Source organism: Chroicocephalus ridibundus, chromosome 1 (assembly GCF_963924245.1).
Source record: "Chroicocephalus ridibundus chromosome 1, bChrRid1.1, whole genome shotgun sequence".
Lineage (NCBI taxonomy): Eukaryota > Metazoa > Chordata > Aves > Charadriiformes > Laridae > Chroicocephalus > Chroicocephalus ridibundus.
Window position 1 is genome coordinate 60,522,881 of NC_086284.1, and position 19,751 is coordinate 60,542,631.

Consider the following 19,751-nt stretch of genomic DNA (forward strand, 5'->3'; position numbering starts at 1 on the left):
TTTAGGCTTTTAGACTTTCCATGGGTTTATTTTGTTTCTTCTTTTCAGTTAGCTTCTTTTAGAGCTGAGTAAACCTTTTGTTTTCCAGCTTTTCTTTGTGTCCTAAGGCTATGGTTTCACAGAGCAGTAAATCCCAGTTTAAGGCTCCTAATAAGCATATTTAAACTGCAGTTACCTGATGATAGAAAGTGCTGATCTGCTATGAGGTTACTTTGCAATCCAAATTTGTTCAAAAATATCCTGCTGAGGTAACTTTGTCCCAGCTGGGCACCTCGTTCTGACTTTGTCAGCTCAGCTATCGCATGTCCTTCCACAGCTAGTGTAAAGCCACTGGGAATTCTTTGTTGGAGGCTCCAATTCCCTTGACAGAAAAGCAGTCACGTTCCCGGCCCTGGTCTGCATACAATTTGCAACCAACAGCATGGGTTTACCTAATGTAATACCATTGTAGACGGTGTTTGTTTTTAAAGTTCCGTGCCTTAGGAAGAGAAGTAGATTTTCTGGCAGGTGCTATTTTGGAGGTGTTGGTGTTTTTATATAATGCTACAGATGCCGAGATAAGCTGCAAGCAATAAACTCTATCCTATAGAGATTACCGCTTAATTAAACGTCGAGTGACAAAAATAAAACAGCCCCTCCGCATGTAGAAGAAGCAGCTGGTGGCAACGTGGTAGGGAATTTCTTCAGCAGTGTGGTCAAGGTCACTTAGCTCAGTGTCCGCGCTGCCATGATTGTAGCTCTGCCTTTGGCCCCGGGCGGTTTTAAGCCAGCGGGCTTGGGCTGTGTTCCCCACCGCGGTGCAGAGCACTGCCCAGCCCCTACATCAGCTGCCTGATGGGCACCTCGTGGGCACGGCTGAGCCGGTGGCACTGCTGCGGGCAGGTCTGGGCAGGATTCGAGCCAACTCGCTTAAATCTGACTCTTCCGCGTCAGCTCTTCTAAATTTCCAGGCAGGTGGAGGGGCGAGGAAGGCGGGACATATGTCCTGAGACACAAGCGCTCTCTGCATTCATCAGAGGGTGGCGTGTCCTATGAAAAAAGGGCTTTTGAATGAAAGGGTTGTGGACTTTATCAAGCTACTGGAAGCCCCTACCTACTCAGGTGTGTTGCGGGAGCTTGTCTGAGAGGAAGAGCCTCCCATAACCAGTCATCTGTGTTCCCCTAGTGAGTTGCATGCTGGGTTTTATCAACTTAAAGTGCAGTTCAGCCTGCTCACTCTGCCGAGACACCGGTGTGTTTGTCTAAGGTTTGTTTCAAACCTTTGTGCCATGTGTTGGAAGCTCTTGTGGGAGACCATTCCGTGGCCTCTTCAGACTTGGATCGCGTTGAAGCTGATGCTCTGCAGAAGAGCTGTGAGGAGAGCAAGGCCAGGGGAGGATCATGCATAACAATTGTTAGATGGCTCTATGCTTTTAATTTGTTAAAACATCTATAAGGTTTTAGTATTTGGCTCAAAGAAGCTCAGGTTGTGCACGTTATTAAAAGCATTTCTGGCTTGCTCGAAGGCTTCTGAACTGTTTGAATCTGACGTTGGAGGCAGGCTGTTTGCTACTGAACATCTTAAGGGCTGGTATCCTTTTGACCCAGGTATAGATTCTGGCAGATCTGATTCATTTCTTTACACAATTTACCCGTTTTTCTCTTTAGTACTGCATTTCCTAAGAGCAGCACATCTCAGTGTCTAGCGCGTAGTGAGAAAGTTTTTAACAAGACGTGAACTGATGCTGACATCAATAGCCAACTGCAGAATATAGGCAGTTGTTGCGTTTTTCACAGCCAGAGTTTCTTTCTGGCCATGAAACTGAGCAGATTCCTGTTGGCTTTATTGCATAGCATCCCGAGATCGGTCATCCCATGCTCTGGGCGATGTTGTCTGCCCTGCCTGTGCTGTTGCAGAGGCAGTGAAACAGTCTGTGAATCCCCTCAGTTGCCCAAACTGTGCTGAGCCCTCTGTTCACGAGGCTGACCATGTTCCTGGCACCAAGTGAAAACGCCCTGCTAGAGGCCCTGTGGTTTGAGGAGATGAAAGATGACCTTTGGTGGATGCGGGCAGGCAGGCATGGGGCTCTGCCCTCTCGCGCAGCAGGGGAGAAGGAGAAGGAGAAGGAGAAGGAGGGAAAAAGATCAGAAAGCTGCCCGAGGTGGCAGAGAGAACAGTGCACATCAGGTTGTCCTGTTAGCAAGTGCCAGGAGAGCTGCGTCCGGCGTCCAGGTCCTGGTGCTGGCCACTAGGACTCATCCAGGTTGCTCCTCAGCAAGGCTATGGCTGCAAGGCCAGGAGTTCCCTACACTTCTTGCTGGGAGGGAACACGGGAGGCATATCTCAGTGATTTAAAGCTGGCTCCTCTTTCCCAGGGCCTGAGAGATTTTATGGCAAGGAGGAAGAGGTGTGGGCGGTGCAGGCAGAGGATGACATGCTCCACTAACATCTGGCCAATTGAATCTGAGAAGTCAGTTAGGTTTTGCTCCTTCATTCAATCTAAGCTGTTTAATACGCTATTCATTTGGGCCACAAGCACCATTTTCTGGCCAAAAAAATTTAGCTCATCTTCCCACACCCCTTTATATGTTTGTATTACAAGTTTTCAAACTGGTTTCTGTAAATTCTGACAGAAGGTGGCAAATGGAGAACCATAAATTTTCCCCCTTGGTAATGCCAGGGCAAGCTGGTGTAGCCATGTCTGCCCTAGGAAGCCCTGTCAGGTAACGTAAATCTGCATTTTGGGCCTTATCCATGTGCTAGGAAGAAAAAGCGTTACGTACTTTCCAGAAATCCAGACAGACTCATCTTCTTTCAGGGAAGCCAGTAATTTGACTCCCAGTTCACAGGCACTTCTGAGGAAAGCTGCTACTCAGTACTACCAGATGTGGCTCAGAAATGTTCGGCTGGTAATTTGAAAAAAAAAAAAAAAAACAGCTCTCGGATCTTAGCATATGAAAGGAGAAGGCTCAATCAGGATTCATGAAAGACGGTTTGAAAACCTGTAATAAGAAGCACTCAGGGAAGTGCAGGAAGATGAGCTAAGTGTTGATTTATTAACCATTTTTTGTTTGGGAAGTAGTACTTGCGGTCCGGAAGAACAGCCTAATAAACAGTTTATATAAACAAGGCAGCAATCCTTATTTGCCTTCTCAAACGCAGAAGTGCTGACGATTCAGCTGGTTCTGCGTGCCTCGTGAAGAGGGATGAAGAGGACGGTTTCGAAAGTGTCTTTGTCCTATGTACAGAAATGAAGTATGTATTGTAATATAAACCTCAGGGTCACGCCGTGTGGATTCCTGAGACCAAGACATTAAGAGGGGCTTGGTGCCAGTGCATTGTGCGTCCTTTTGAGAGTTCAGTTTGCGTTGCTGAAGTCACTTTTGGGTACTTCTGGGGATTAGAGCCGTGCTACGCCCAAATGGATTTGAAATGGTGGGAGAGAAATAGCTTGTCCAGGATCCATTAGTCTCACCTCGAGCCACGTTACATTCATCTCTGCGTCCCTCCCAGGAGGGATGCGCCCAGGATCGCCTCTGAGGAGGTGCTACGCCAAGGTATGAAACGTTGTGTTTCCAGTATATTTCCAGGCGATGGTGTTACTTGCTCTGATCTCTTACTGTTTAAAAGCGTGACTGACGCATGCTTGCTGTAGATTGGGTTTCTCTCACAACAGGGATAGCCAGACCAAAGTCTTTAAATGCGTGCGCACTCCCCAAGGGCTTGGTGGGACTCTGGGAAGCTCTGGTGGCTTCAGCAGTACTTTTCTTAGGCTAGAGCAGCATTTCGTGCACCGCTTACTACTGAAAGGACAGCTGCAGCGCTGGCTGGAATGGGCAGGGCAGTGTGTAATAGCAGGGTGTGAGCAAGGAAAAGGGTGTTTTGCTTTTATCGACTCTTCTTTTCCAGTTACAAAATGTTCCTCTTATTTAAAAGGCAGTTGTAATGGGGAATGTTTAAGGTATTTCTTAATATCAGAACTTCAGTTAATAATACTCTTAAAACATCAAAAGTGTCTTAAGTGCTCAAAGACAAGCATAGTATCCGGGAGAGAGATGCTGTTCCTGAGCATGTAGCAGAAGCTCATACACTGCAAATATAATTTGCTGCAATTGAAGGGCTGCAATGGAAGTTTTTATGTTGACCTGGAAAAAAAAGGAAAGTCTCCCTTGAGAAATCTTTCCCTCCTTTGCCTTCCCACCTTCCCCATCAAATTTTTGTTCCTTCTACTAGCATTCCTGGATGATTGAGGGATAGTATGGGCTGACTTGAGATGTCTTTTCATTCATTTTTCAATGATGTTACACTGAGAAGTTTACGTAATTTTAAAACCTGACATAGCTGCTTGCATAGTCCCTGGAAGTCAAGCTGGGGGCCATTTTTAGTAATACATAAGGTAGTGTCTGGTTTTCTTATCAGCTATAAAAGTTGGTCTCCTCTTCTTTGCTTGCAACTGTACACTTGCGTTACGGTAAAAAGGAAGGGACTATTTGGAGAAAAATTGAAAATGAGCTGTTTATAGAATAATATCTCCACTATTCAGCATGACTTTCAGTGGCTTTAGACCTTGCCAGACAGTGCCAGTGGAGTGAGGGCACATTATGTGTGGGGAAAGCAGCTCCTACATCTTTTGTGGAGCTGAGGGTCATAAATCAGCTCCTGATGAAAATTTGTAAGAACCTGGTCCCTGAACTCTGTCCCTTGTCACTAGCAGATAGATACCATGTTCAAACAGTGACCCGTGAAAACAAGGAGTAAGAAGAACAATTTAGCCATCGATGCACAACAAACGAGCGGCTTCTTCCCCCTCCCAGGAGGCCGAGTGTTGTTATTCAAAACACACACCACAGGGAGAGCTCTCTTCTCCGCTGCTGTGCTTTGGGCTGCTGAAGCAGTAAGACACCATCCGATGGGTCGGGCGTTTGGTTTTTATTTTCATATTCGCTGTGTTTGGATGCTCTTTTCTTGGTGTTTCTTTTTGTTTACTTGGGATTTGTGTGTTGAGGAGCTGAGGAAGAGGAGAGCATAGCTTAGGGGTTACTGTGGAGTCCAGGCAGAGAGCTGGGTGGAGGATGGGTTTTAGGAGGCACATGTGAGGCCATCATGTTCCCCTGTGCCCGGCTTCAGCTTTCCCTGTCCCTCTGCTCCGCATCCCAGCCTACATGTGTGCACCATTCCCGGTGGGAAAATCACCTCTGTTGCAAGAGTCCACATTTACGTGGAAATAAATAACCAAAGCAGGGAGAATGGCTGGAACAAGGAGCAGTAGCCGGTCATTTCTGGATTTTCTTAGGGTTTTATTTCTTCCAGCAGTACACATCTGCTTGTGGCATGGGTTATCTCTGCTGGCCTGGGTTGAGGGCTCTGGTACGATTCAGCTCTTTACTGTTCAGCCAGCAGCTGCAGAGGGGCTGTTGCTTTTGGGGAACCCCCTTCTCGCCTTCTTTGTCTCTCTGCCAAGATGCAGAGTAAGATTTGAAAGCCCTCAAAGCGTTTAAAAAAAAAAAGCCTTGGATGAGTCCCTGGCCAAAGCCAATGAAGGGGAACATTCCTGATGCTTTTGTGTGACTGATGTGACGAGACGCTGTGCAAGCGTCTGTGCTGAAGAGGGGCAAAGGGGTCAGCTTTTAGGAAATAAGGACCTGACTGTACAATGAACAACTGCACTAAATATTAGTTGAAGTTCACAAAGTCAGTGGAAGCACTCACCATGACTTTGGTAGGCTTGGGGTCAGCCTTCGAGTAGCTAGGTAGTAGATAAGAAGTTTGCAACGAGTATTCCAGCCAGCCTTCAGATCAGAAAGCAATTTCTATTTAGAAATAGCAGTCTGTAATGATGTACTTACTTAATATTTCTCTTGGCAGTAAATCAGAAAGGTACCAAACCACTGAAGTCCATTAGATTAAATCAAATGTAGAGACATAAAAAAGGGTCCAGGCAATGCCAGAGAGTTAAGAGAGTAAGTCATAAAGCAGGAATTCTTCTAGAGATAATTAGCGAATACTGTGTCGTTACCGGCAGCAGCACAAATTCATCTGGCTTTGGCGTTTCTGGGGTAGTGAGCCGTTTGAGAGGGGATGCTGCGCGCCGGCTGCGTGGGTGAAGGGACACTCTCCCTTGCTTCCTGCCAGTGCCCTGCTGCTGCCGTGGACTTCAAACGGTTGTGGTTTGCAGTCGGGGGCGCTTGATATGCAACCGCTTTGAGCAGAGCTTTGGTGGCTGGAAAGTTTTATTTACAACCTCTGAGAGGAAATCTCAGTGGGGAGAGCTGCCAGATGGACAGGGCATGGGGAAGGGAAAGGCGGGGAACAGCCTAGGAGGGGAGGTGACTTGACAGGCAGAGGCTTTCCGGAGAGAGAAATTGGACTTTTATCCTCAGGTGCTGTGGAGACTGTAATCTTGTAATGTCTGTACATACCTCTGCTGTTCCTTGCAGTGTAGACCATTTCTTGGACATGGTTTGACTATGGCAGTGTTTATATAATGTAGTACTTCAGCAAAACTGGCGACACTGATTAAAATTACCATTGACACAACCCAACTTCCCACCCTGGTGTAACCTTTGGGTTCAGAAAAAACATAAAAAATCTTGTTGAGAATTGTATTTTTCTTGCCTGAATAGGCACGTGAGTGCCTGGGAGGCTTAACACAATAGGAAATAATTAAAGACAGCCTAAAAAACTGGATATTGTTCAAAAGAACATGGAGCAATCCCTTGTTTATCAGCTGAGTCTCTTATTGAAGGACAAAATAGGAGATGTTACTGTGTAGTACTCAGAAGCTGAGCCTTCTACATTTCCCATTTAGAAAAGCATGCAGAGAGATTATCCAGCATGAACATAATCATGTTTAACTTTATAAAACACGTCTGTGTTTTGTGCATGTCTGTATGTACATGTCTGAATATTCATCTATTCATGTAATAATAAGGATTTTTAAAAAAAAAAATAATTCTACATTTATTCCTAACAGCAGCTGCATCCTCTATGATTTGGTGAGTGTGGCACCTCTCTAGCTAAATGGCCGGTACTAAGGAATGCAGAGATTTACCACCTGGTTGTCCACTTATTCCTTCACTGCAGACAGAATTGTCTTAAAAGTGTGAACTACAGCAAGTGGGTGAAAAAAAATACATCCATTTAGCAGTAACACAGAACAGAGGTCCTGTTATCCTTGTGCTCACATAGAGCTTGATTATATTTCTGTCCTCTTCCAAGGTGTAGTGCATTTCTTTGGCTGAATTGCAGTTGCTGACACAAGGACTGGGTCTGTCTCCCAATACTCAGGTGTGGGAGTTGAACTGAATTTTAAGAATTGAGGACAGCACATAAAAAGCCACAATGCAGGAAACTTGGATGCAGTATTAGAAGTTGGAAAGCAGAGGGGGACTTCCTCCCACACTCCTCCTAGTGATTTTCTTTTGAAAACCTAATTTGATTGGAACAGATCTGTAACAGTTAGGTTCTTATATTCGTGATTTTTCCTCTGGTGTTTTCTAAAAGATGTGTTTACATTCAGTCAGAGTGTGGTATCCCTGCCTGTCTCACACATGGGTTTAGAAGCAGGAATATCTTTTTCATCAGGAGCTGGGTTTCTCCCAAGTGGAGCATCCACCCAAGTGCAGCTGACTGGGTGGGAGGGAGCAGTTCGCGTTTTTAATACCAGAAGTGACACACTGAAAGAAAATTCCTGCCAGTATGTAACACTTACGAGTCAAACCCAGATGCTGGATGGATTTATTTGGGGTTTTTTTGGTCCCACTGCCCCTTGCGCAAGCAGAAAGCTTTTCAGAGGAGGAACACCTGCGGGTCCTGTGCTAAGGTGCAATCCCTGTTTCTGAACAGAATTATCCTTCTGCTCTAAGCCCACATATTGTCATGGGATTTTCGATGTCTTCTTTTTTTCTCAAACCGTTTCCAGCCTTCTCTGCTGTGTCTAAAAAAGCTAGCAATTTTCTTTAAAAGTCTAATCCTTCTTTTAAGTGCCTGCCCTCTTTGTAGTTAGGAGTGCAAGCCAGGCCGGCTGAAAGGTGTTCTGTACCTGGGAATTACATGTCCGTCAGGAAGATTCCTCACATGCTCCCAAGCAAAGGAGCATCAGGGTCGGGATTTTAAAAGAAATGAGCTATTGAGTTTTCTTCCTGTGCTTGTAAGCGATTATGTGGTTTTATTGCATGACTGAAGTGTGTGATATTTCTGTTGCTGACAGGGAAGGCCGCTCTAATGCTCACATTAAAGGAGATTACCAAAGAATCGGAGATGTTATGCTAAAGAACATTCAGAGTATGAAGGTAGGCATGATCCTATAACTATTAAGCTTTGCCGCTGATGAATATTAGCGTGCTTTTCATTTTTATATGATGTTGCCTCTTGTGCTGGTTTGTAATCAAGGCTTATAAAAGTTTCCTTTGATGAAGCACTTGGTGAGCCCTGAGATTTCAGAATTGCAAACTGATTTTGTATTGTCCACCCCCTTTCCTCAGTCTGTTTTCCAAATATAGGAACAACGAACAGAAAAGTTCAGGAACATTTCATTTCCAGTTCTTTTTTCTTTCAAATAAGGCGTCAAAACACCGGAATTTGTATGGCCGAAGAGACTGTTCAGATGCCGACTGTGCCTACTTGTGCGTGCCAATATAAGTGTTAAGGTATTGCAGGAGTAGTGACCATAGCCTGCATATTGATTTGATTTGATTTGGGAAACATATCTGCGCCTTATGGTGCCAAGTTAGATGAAAGCTTTTTGAATAAATGCAAATGATTGTCTTTGATCCCTTTAAAGCTAAAAGCAAAAATACAAGTACGAAGTGTAAATCTAGGTGTAACGTTCACCAGACTTCGCAGCTGTTCTAAGTCTGGCCAGAGTAGTATTTTTGATGCTCTGTGTTAGTGAACAGAGAGCGCGGAAGGCAGGCACGGGAGCCTGTGGAAACCCTTCGGACTTTTACAGCATGGATGGGTAACACACAGCTTGGCTTATTAATGTAGCTTTGCATCCAGGTCAGTGTGTGGCAAACCATGGCACTGCACCTTCCCCATGTGGATCTCAGAGTGCTTTTGAAACTATCCGATAAATTTTTCCTCAGTGATCGCCACTTCGGCATTCTGCAGTTAGTAAATGGAGCGGCCTTGAGTCCTCGGCTGGAGGAAAGAGCAGTTAAATCTTTACAGCTCTCCTGAGACGTTCGTTAGTATTAGGCTTATTTTTCCGAAGGACAGAGAGGGATGAAAAGAGGTTAAGTGACGTCCGAGTGATTATACAGCAAATCAGAAAAAGAGAATGTAGAAGTCTTGATTTGCAGCTGCCACACAGACAGCTCTGTCACCAACAAGGCATCCTTACCATCTCTGCAGTGTACTTAGCAGGAACTGCTTTTTCCCCTCGAGACACAATTCCGAGGCATTGGAAGAAACACAGGGGGAACATTTCTACCTCCACCCCTGCTCTCAAGAAGAATGTGCCTTTTCACTAACAGTTTTTGGAATCTCAGCTTCTGACAGACTCTACTTCTGCTCTTGGTACCATGCAACATTAAACTGTCTGTCCTTCGCTGTCTGCAGGTCCTTCTGCAGCGCTAGTTTAATGGCAGCGTACAGTCCTCACTGTAACTTAGACCTGTCAGTGTGCTTTCACCATCACCATTCTCCCTTTTCCATTAGAGGATTCTGTTCTCTCTGCTTTGAGAACCACCACTGCTGATAAGCACAGACACACAGAGGAAAGAGGCAAAACCCAATTTGACTTAAAGAACTGCACAGGAAACAAGGAAGTTAGTTAAAACTCCACATATTTGTCATGAGAGCTGTTACAAAACCTGAAAACTGATGCTCCTTGTTTAATTAACATAGGAAAGAAGTTAAGAGCAAGTAATTAATGGGCAGCCTCTGATGTAGCCCAGAGAGTCTGCTGTGTCTTTGCTTGAGTTACAGACTTGTAAAATGAGTATGCAGTGTATGGAGGAAGCAGCTTGGCTGTAGGGAAGGTATATTTCTGGTAAGGAGGTCACAAATCACAGGAGAGGAGGAGGCAATTGGGAGTGTGTCAAAAAAGCATGAGCTTGAGAATATGCCAAACTGTCTTCTCAAGTCCACTCAACATACGCATTCAATTTCTTTTTGTTGCTGGTTAATATTCTACTGGGTACTGGGAGATGGTTTTTTTTGCTGCTCAGAGAAGCTCTGTGCGTCCTGAAGAGACAGTTTACCTTTTCCAGAACACAAATGAAGCCCCTGTGTTAATTGTTAAAAAAAATACTGCTGAATTTTTTTAAATGGGACTCCTGAATGTCTGCGATACTGAGACCTAAATGAGGTTGCGTATTTCACGCAGACCTCATTCACCTATGCTGGTGCATAACTCCCCTGCTGCCAGTGGGATCATCTTAGGGACTGCACTAAGAAGAAGAGGACATAATCCAAGAATGCAGAACTCTAACATACCCATTTCTGTCAGACAACTCCTCTATTTTTGTGTTTGTTTGGATTCCCAGAAGATGCAACTTCTCATTAATAATAGGGGAGCAGAAGCTACAAGTCCAGTTGCCTGCATCTCAGTTGCCCAAAAGCACCCAAGGGAACTGGGGCAACTGAACCCTTCATCCTGCTAGAAAATCCCACTTTATTTCCTGGCTCCCCATTTGCATTGTCTAGCTCTCTCCCTGTTGCACCTACACTTGCATGAGCTATGTTGATGTTATCTCCTTGCCTTTGGATTTCTCAGTGATATGAGAGTTAGTTTTGTTTACTCATGTACTTTTGTTTTACAGGGAATGCAGAGGGGGTGGTGGGGGTACGTACTTCAAATGAGTCATGCCATTTCTCCTTTTCAAGTGAATCTCAGAACCACTGTGTTGCGCAGCGATTTTGTTTGCAAAATCCCAACTGCTGTGCTAGTTGGATTTTTTTTTTACTGGAATGGATTCGGGCTGGGTCATGTCTCACAGTGATTGCTAATAGCTCTACCACACGCTCTTTCTTTCTTTGTGCCTATAAGCAACTGACAATTCACCTGTGGAAGCACAATGAGATTTTAATTGAGTTGGAGAATGGGATCAAGAACTCTCGCAAGCTGGAGAACTTCTGCAGGGAGTTTGAGCTACAGAAGGTCTGCTACTTGCCTCTCAATACCTTCCTTCTCAGACCGTTACACAGGCTAATGCACTACAAGCAGATAATGGAGAGGCTTTGCAAACACTACCCTCCAAGCCACATAGACTTCAGGGATTCACGAGGTAAGTAAGAGGAAAGACACCAGTTCCTAGAGCTGGGGAGTGGCATCCAAATCCACTAGATGTGCATGGCTGGACAAAAAAAAATAATCTTTTTTATAAGCCAACACCGAAGGAGGATTGAGTTGCAAAATCCAGCACTCGGAAGACCAGAAATGGTAGGATTAAGGTTGCTCTTGTATACACATTACGCCACAGTCTGGACAAGTACTTGGAAGAGAAAACTGCTGGGGGTTATTAAACACACAGAAATGACATGCAGTTCTGTCCTGGTTCCGGTGGGGATAGGGTTAATTTTCCCTGGTATTCCATGCCATGTGAGCCACGCCCACCCTGAGCTGCCGGGGGAGGGGACAGGAAGTTGCTGCTTAAAAGCGGGCTGGGGCGTCCCGGGGCCGGCCGGTCGGGAGCGGCGGGGAGCGGCGGTTCCGTAATCGCGTTTGTATATTCCCCTACCCGTGTTGTTGTTGTTGTTTGCCTGTTCCCTCTGCTGTTCTGTTAAACTGCCTTTGTCCCAAACCAAGAGTCTTGCCTTTTCTTACGATCCTTCCTCTATTAGGAAGGCACGTGCGAGCGGCACGTGGTTCTTTGTTGCCATCTGAGGCTAAACCACGACAGTCCTTTTTGGCGCCCAACGTGGGGCACGAAGGGTTGAGATAACGACAGAATCCAACTAGAACGTGGAAAAAACGGTTTTGGTTTTTTTTTTCTTCTTGTATGCATTTATTTTATTAGGTAAATAGTCACTGGTCATCATGTTGCTTGGTTTGTTCTCATGGCTGTGTTACATAAATTCCTATATGGCTTATGTACTCCCTGCGATGCTGTTTACCATGTCTGGAAGAGGGATGAGGATTATCATTCTGCTGTCCTGTGCGATATCTGTTTATGATATGATAACATCACTGTTCAGACGGCTGTTTTGGGGTGTTTATGTGGTTTTGTTGTCCTGTCCGTACATTGGACACTGTCTCTCAGAATTTGTTAATAGTTTCCCCAGCCCTTTTGCCTCCCTTTTCTCCTTCGGGTCAGGTATGACAGCTTTTGAGAATCTTGAATATCCTTGGGATACTCAAACCAGCGTGTTCCTAGTGTTATGTCTCCTGAATACGTTCCAGGTCTTGTTTAGGGTTAAGCAACTATTTAAGACTACCACCCGGAGATCTGCTCCGAGGCTGGATAGTCAGGGGTGGCATGGCATGTGGGAGAGCATGGGCAGGTACCTAGAGAACTACTCACCTCCAATGGTCTGGGACTTCACCCCTGAACAATTACAGGACCCTGATAAAGTGGTAGAATATTTGAAGGGAAAATGCTGTGGCTATTCTAGAGAGGCACAACTCACCGCGCTGTGCTGGGCCCTGGCCAGTATCTACCAGGCACTGCTCAGAATTATGCAGCACCCTCAAGGGGAAGAGATGGAAACCAGACTGGCGGCCCCTGCGGCGGCCCCTGCGGCGGCCCCTGCGGCGGCCCCTGCGGCTACTGCAGCCCCTGCGGCGGCCCCTGCGGCTACTGCAGCCCCTGCGGCAGCCCCTGCGGCTACTGCAGCCCCTGCGGCGGACACTGCGGCTACTGCAGCCCCTGCGGCGGACACTGCGGCTACTGCAGCCCCTGCGGCGGACACTGCGGCTACTGCAGCCCCTGCGGCGGACACTGCGGCTACTGCAACCCCTGCGGCGGACACTGCGGCTACTGCAACCCCCGTGGTAGCCACTGCCACTGAACCAGGAAACCAACCCGTGCCGGTATCAGTTGCCCCCATACAGAAGAAGAAGTACACAAAGAAATCAGTTCGCTTAGTAAGAGATGATGATGAACCAGGGCCATCACGAGAGCAGGAGGAAGAGGCAGAACCAGAGATAATTACTCGATCCCTATCCTTGAGTGAGCTGCGGGATATGCGAAAAGATTTCAGCCGACTTTCAGGCGAGCACATTGTCACCTGGCTGCTCCGGTGCTGGGATAATGGGGCCAGTAGCCTGGAATTAGAGGGTAGGGAGGCCAGGCAGCTGGGATCCCTGTCTAGGGAAGGCGGCATTGACAAGGCGATTGGGAAAAAGACCCAAGCCCTCAGCCTCTGGAAACGACTCCTGTCAGGCGTGAGGGAGAGGTACCCCTTCAGTGAGGATGTTGTATGTCAGCCAAGCAAGTGGACTACCATGGAAAGAGGTATCCAGTACCTGAGAGAATTAGCCGTGCGGGAGATGATTTATTATGACTTGGACAATGCCGACTTAACCCACAGACCCTGATGAGGTGCGATGCACAAGGCCCATGTGGCGGAAGTTTGTACGGAGCGCACCATCGTCATATGCCAACTCCCTGGCAGTAATGGAATGGAAAGGTGAAGAGGGACCAACAGTGGATGAGGTAGCTGGCCGGCTCCGGCGATATGAAGAAAGTCTCTCTTCCCCCCTTGTCTCAGCTGTGGAGAAATTGTCGCGGAAGGTCCAGCAACTTGAAGAGAATATGTTCTATTCCCCACCTGCACGGGCCAGCATCTCAGCTATTAGAAGCAGGCATTTCCCCACTCAAGAGAGAGAGTACAGAGGGTACACACCACGAGGCACCCTGTGGTTCTACCTGCAGGACCACGGAGAGGACATGAGGAAGTGGGATGGACGACCTACTTCGATCCTGCGGACACGGGTACAGGAGTTGCAAGGAAGGACAACCACAAAAGGGGATCCCTCCAGGAAAAGTGCCGCCCCAGTTTCCAGTGGGCCGTTCCCCAGACAAAGCAGAAGGCCTGATCTTGCTTCTGATCCTCTTGAAGGAACTTCCAAGTCATTTCTGCAAGAAGTGAGTAATGGATACTATGACGAGTATTAGGGGGGCCCTGCCTCCGGCCAGGTGGAGGAAAGGGACAACCGGGTTTATTGGACGGTGTGGATTCGATGGCCTGGCACATCAGACCCACAGGAGTATAAGGCTCTAGTGGACACGGGTGCGCAGTGTACTTTAATACCATCAAGCTATAGAGGGGCAGAACCCATTTGTATTTCTGGGGTGACAGGGGGATCCCAAGAGTTGACTGTACTGGAGGCAGAAGTGAGCCTAACTGGGAATGAGTGGCAAAAGCATCCCATTGTGACTGGCCCAGAGGCTCCATGCATCCTTGGTATAGATTACCTCAGGAGAGGGTATTTTAAGGACCCAAAAGGGTACCGCTGGGCCTTTGGCATAGCTGCTTTGGAGACAGAGGAAGTTAAACAGTTGTCTGCCTTGCCTGGTCTCTCGGAGGATTCTTCTGTTGTGGGGTTATTGAGGGTCAAAGAACAACAGGTGCCGATTGCTACCACAACGGTGCATCGGCGACAGTATCGCACTAACCGAGACTCTCTGATTCCCATCCATGAGCTGATTCGTCAACTAGAGGTTCAAGGAGTGATCAGCAAGACTCGCTCCCCCTTTAACAGTCCCATATGGCCGGTGCGAAAATCTAATGGAGAGTGGAGGCTAACTGTAGACTATCGTGGTCTGAATGAAGTCACGCCACCGCTGAGTGCTGCCGTGCCGGACATGCTAGAACTGCAGTACGAACTGGAGTCCAAGGCAGCCAAATGGTATGCCACGATTGATATAGCGAATGCATTCTTCTCAATCCCTTTGGCAGCAGAGTGCAGGCCACAGTTTGCTTTCACTTGGAGGGGCGTCCAATATACCTGGAATCGACTGCCCCAGGGGTGGAAACACAGTCCCACCATTTGCCATGGACTGATCCAGACTGCACTGGAACAGGGTGAAGCTCCAGAACATCTGCAGTACATTGATGACATCATTGTATGGGGAAACACAGCAGAAGAAGTTTTTGAGAAAGGGAGTAAAATAGTCCAAATCCTTCTGAACGCTGGTTTTGCTATAAAGCGAAGTAAGGTCAAGGGACCTGCGCAGGAGATCCAGTTTTTAGGAATAAAATGGCAAGATGGACGCCGTCAGATTCCAATGGATGTGATCAACAAAATAGCAGCTATGTCTCCACCAACTAGTAAAAAGGAAACACAGGCTTTCTTAGGTATTGTGGGTTTTTGGAGAATGCATATCCCAGATTACAGTCAAATTGTAAGCCCTCTGTATCAAGTAACCCGGAAGAAGAATGATTTTAAATGGGGTCCTGAGCAACGACAAGCTTTTGAACAAATCAAACAGGAAATAGTCCATGCAGTGGCCCTGGGGCCAGTCCGGGCAGGACAAGATGTTAAAAATGTGCTCTATACCGCAGCCGGGGAGAACGGCCCTACCTGGAGCCTCTGGCAGAAAGCACCAGGGGAGACTCGAGGTCGACCCCTAGGGTTTTGGAGTCGTGGATATAGAGGATCCGAAGCCCGCTACACTCCAACAGAAAAAGAGATATTGGCAGCATATGAAGGGGTTCGAGCTGCTTCGGAAGTAGTTGGTACAGAAGCACAGCTCCTCTTAGCACCTCGACTGCCGGTGCTGGGTTGGATGTTCAAAGAAAGGGTCCCCACCACACATCATGCAACCGATGCTACATGGAGTAAGTGGATTGCACTGATCACGCAGCGAACTCGAATGGGAAACCCCAGTCGCCCAGGAATTCTGGAAGTGATCATGGACTGGCCAGAAGGCAAGGATTTCGGAATGTCACCAGAGGAGGAGGTGACGCGTGCAGAAGAGGCCCCACCATATAATAAACTGCCAGAAAATGAGAAGAAATATGCCCTGTTCACTGATGGGTCCTGCCGTATTGTGGGAAAGCATCGAAAGTGGAAGGCTGCTGTGTGGAGTCCTACACGACGGGTTGCAGAAGCCAGTGAGGGACAGGGTGAATCGAGCCAGTTTGCAGAGGTGAAGGCTATTCAGCTGGCTTTGGACATTGCTGAGCGAGAAAAATGGCCAGTACTTTATCTCTATACTGACTCATGGATGGTGGCAAATGCTCTGTGGGGGTGGTTACAGCAGTGGAAGCAGGGCAACTGGCAGCGCAGAGGCAAACCCATCTGGGCTGCTGACCTATGGCAAGATATTGCTGCCCGGATAGAGAATCTGGTTGTGAAAGTACGCCATGTAGACGCCCACGTACCGAAGAATCGGGCCACGGAGGAACATCAGAACAACCAGCAGGTGGATCGGGCCGCCAGGATTGAAGTGGCTCAGGTGGATCTGGACTGGCAACGTAAGGGTGAACTATTCATAGCTCGGTGGGCCCATGACTCCTCAGGCCATCAAGGGAGAGATGCAACATATAGATGGGCTCGTGACCGAGGGGTGGACTTGACCATGGACGCTATTGCACAGGTCATCCATGAATGTGAGACATGCGCTGCGATCAAACAAGCCAAGCGTTTGAAGCCTCTTTGGTATGGAGGGCGATGGCTGAAATACAAATATGGGGAGGCCTGGCAGATTGATTATATCACACTGCCACAAACCCGTCAAGGCAAGCGCTATGTGCTCACAATGGTGGAAGCAACCACTGGATGGCTGGAAACATACCCTGTGCCCCATGCCACTGCCCGGAACACTATCCTGGGCCTTGAAAAGCAAGTCCTGTGGCGACATGGTACCCCAGAGAGAATTGAGTCGGACAACGGGACTCATTTCCGAAACAGCCTCATAGACACCTGGGCCAAAGAGCATGGTATCGAGTGGGTGTATCACATCCCCTATCACGCACCAGCCTCTGGGAAGATAGAACGATACAATGGACTGTTAAAAACTACACTGAGAGCAATGGGTGGTGGGACTTTCAAACACTGGGATACACATTTAGCAAAAGCTACCTGGCTAGTTAACACCAGGGGATCTAACAATCGGGCTGGCCCTGCCCAATCAAAACTTCCGCGTACTGTAGAAGGGGATAAAGTCCCCGTAGTGCACATGAAGAATATGCTAGGGAAGACAGTCTGGGTTACTCCTGCCTCAGGCAAAGGCAAACCCATCCGTGGGATTGCTTTTGCTCAAGGACCTGGGTGCACTTGGTGGGTGATGCGGCAGGATGGGGAAGTCCGATGTGTACCTTATGGGGATCTGATTTTGGGCGAGAATAGCCAATGAATCAGATTGTGTGCTGTTAATTGCTAAGTAACACTGTCACTGTATGTCCTCATTGCTATAATTGCTATCAGTTGTACTACGAGTAAGGCACAGGGATGATGGGATAAGAACTGATCTCAACAGCTGGCGCCCAGCAGTTTCCTCAAGATCTACATCTTCAGCCCACGGACCGCGTGCATGAGCCACACCAGGTGCACCAGTCACAAGCTCCGAAAAATACAGCATGCAACAGACCAGCACCACCCAGCATCTCACCTGCCCTGAGAGACTGTTCTAACAGATGGAGCCCAAAGCCGTGGATTAAAAGAACTCAACGGACACTTTGGAGGGATGACCCATAAACTAAGGGCATTATATGTGTGTATATATATATATATATATAACAGGGGAAAGTGGTGGCAATTCATTGGAACCTGCTGGGCATGGCATAGATGGTATGGAATAAGGGGTGGATAATGTCCTGGTTCCGGTGGGGATAGGGTTAATTTTCCCTGGTATTCCATGCCATGTGAGCCACGCCCACCCTGAGCTGCCGGGGGAGGGGACAGGAAGTTGCTGCTTAAAAGCGGGCTGGGGCGTCCCGGGGCCGGCCGGTCGGGAGCGGCGGGGAGCGGCGGTTCCGTAATCGCGTTTGTATATTCCCCTACCCGTGTTGTTGTTGTTGTTTGCCTGTTCCCTCTGCTGTTCTGTTAAACTGCCTTTGTCCCAAACCAAGAGTCTTGCCTTTTCTTACGATCCTTCCTCTATTAGGAAGGCACGTGCGAGCGGCACGTGGTTCTTTGTTGCCATCTGAGGCTAAACCACGACAAGTTCAAGAAGTGGCTTGAACTGAAAATAGTTGGGGGGTTGGGAGAGAGCACAGGGAACATACCATATGTGCTTGTCTTGTTCCTAGCTTTCCCTAGAGATCTGCTAGGAACACAGAATATTGGCCTGGGTGAACCCTTGGTCTGACCCAGTATGGCGGCTGTTATTATGTCTTTAAGTGTTATTTGTCTTTATGTGTTATTTTCCAGACATATGGTTTGTTCTATTACCATTTCCGTGGAGCCATTCCATTTCAAAGCTAACAACTTTTTTTTTTTTGTTTCCAAACGTGAAGAAATTTTCCCCCTCTTGTCTGAACTCACTGCCTGCTATTTCTTTTTGACGATTTGTTTTCCTCTTTTCTTACCCCTGTCCCCCACCCCCATTGTATCAGCGTTCAAGATATCAGTGTTATCTATAGAGTTACCACTCAGCACGGAAGGGCTTGGGCAGAGAGCAATGCTCGGCTCCCAGCTGTAAGGTGTTAGCTGAGTTAGCTGGATAAGTTCCCTTAGATGCCGTGCGATGAGACCCATGGCAGACAACGCACAAAATGCGGAGGTAACTTGACCTGTAGCACTAGTAACGTAGTGTAGCACCGCCACAGAGGTCTGTGGCACTGAAGTGCTGCGTGACACAGATGTTTGCCTAAGTGTAGCTACAGCCTGAATGATCTCAAGGAATGCAGCAAGTCGTGCCTGCATTTCTTTTAGCCAAGGCGAGATGATGAGGATGAGGCGTCCATTCCCACCTCCCCAGAGAGTGCAGCAGCCATCGAGGTTCGATCCCTGCTCACCTTTTGAAACGGCTGCACAGGATTCAGGGGTGAAAATAAGAGAGCAGGAGAAGGACAGCGTGGCTCTGAGGATCTGGGATCAGTCCCTTACTAAGGGATCTCTCATCACTCTGGGATCAGTCCCTTACTAAGGTGTTTACCGTTTTTTGTTAAAGCTCAGAGTGTAAAAGAACAAAAAAAAAAGGGAGATCTGGATGTGAATCCCAGCAGAAAGCGCGGGTCTCCCACTAACAGGTGGATGAACTGTGTGCTGAGCAACGATGTAAGAAGGAAGAAAGAACCACTGTTACTGTTCCCTGTATTTTTTTAACACAAATGGCTGTAACTGCTCTTCTAGCACTCAGGTCAGTCCGTGTGTTGGGCCCATTCAGAGACTGCCCATCGGTTCAGGTGTATCGAGGTCGATGCTCACACACATGATGGCACAGGGAGCCAGTCCCTGAGCTGGTCCCCCAGAAAAGATCAAGCGGTGAAGTGATTTTCAGGTTAGATCTCTGAGTTGACTCACTGCATTTGTTGGCACAGCAAAAAGACAAGACACGGGAAGCAGATAGGCAGCTGCTGCCGAGTGGGGACTTCATAGTGCCCCCTTCCTCCTGTATCCCGCCTGATCCTTCTGCACACAGCAAAAATCCCCTTCCACAGTGGAGATTTTCCTTAGGGAAATCACTCCCAGGTGTTCACTCACTCATTGTTGGTAGTGTCTCTGGAGACAAGGAAGTAGAGCCGTGTTGCGACTTAGCGACATGCCGCCCTTTTAGTTGTTCTCATTGCTGGGACTGAGGGCAAACCCCAAGATTACTATGTTGGCCATCTGAAATGATACACTGCCATTTCCTGGTGTTTTCAGGTAGGGGCCTGACCCAGTGTACTGCAGGTAGGGGAGAAAATGCATTTTTTTCAAGCATAAAGAAGATCC

At 47.6% G+C, this 19,751-nt stretch overlaps 1 protein-coding gene across 6 annotated transcripts in view; it reads left to right on the forward strand.

Moving 5' to 3' along the window:
• The window catches only part of FARP1 (FERM, ARH/RhoGEF and pleckstrin domain protein 1), a 219,635-nt gene that overhangs the window by 186,258 nt on the left and 13,626 nt on the right, over window positions 1–19,751 (forward strand). For all 6 annotated transcript variants that reach the window (XM_063336712.1, XM_063336705.1, XM_063336689.1 and 3 more), the window contains exons 17-18: window positions 8,190–8,271; window positions 10,974–11,211. In XM_063336712.1, coding sequence (XP_063192782.1) covers window positions 8,190–8,271; window positions 10,974–11,211 — 320 coding nt within the window. The remainder of the gene's footprint in view (window positions 1–8,189; window positions 8,272–10,973; window positions 11,212–19,751) is intronic.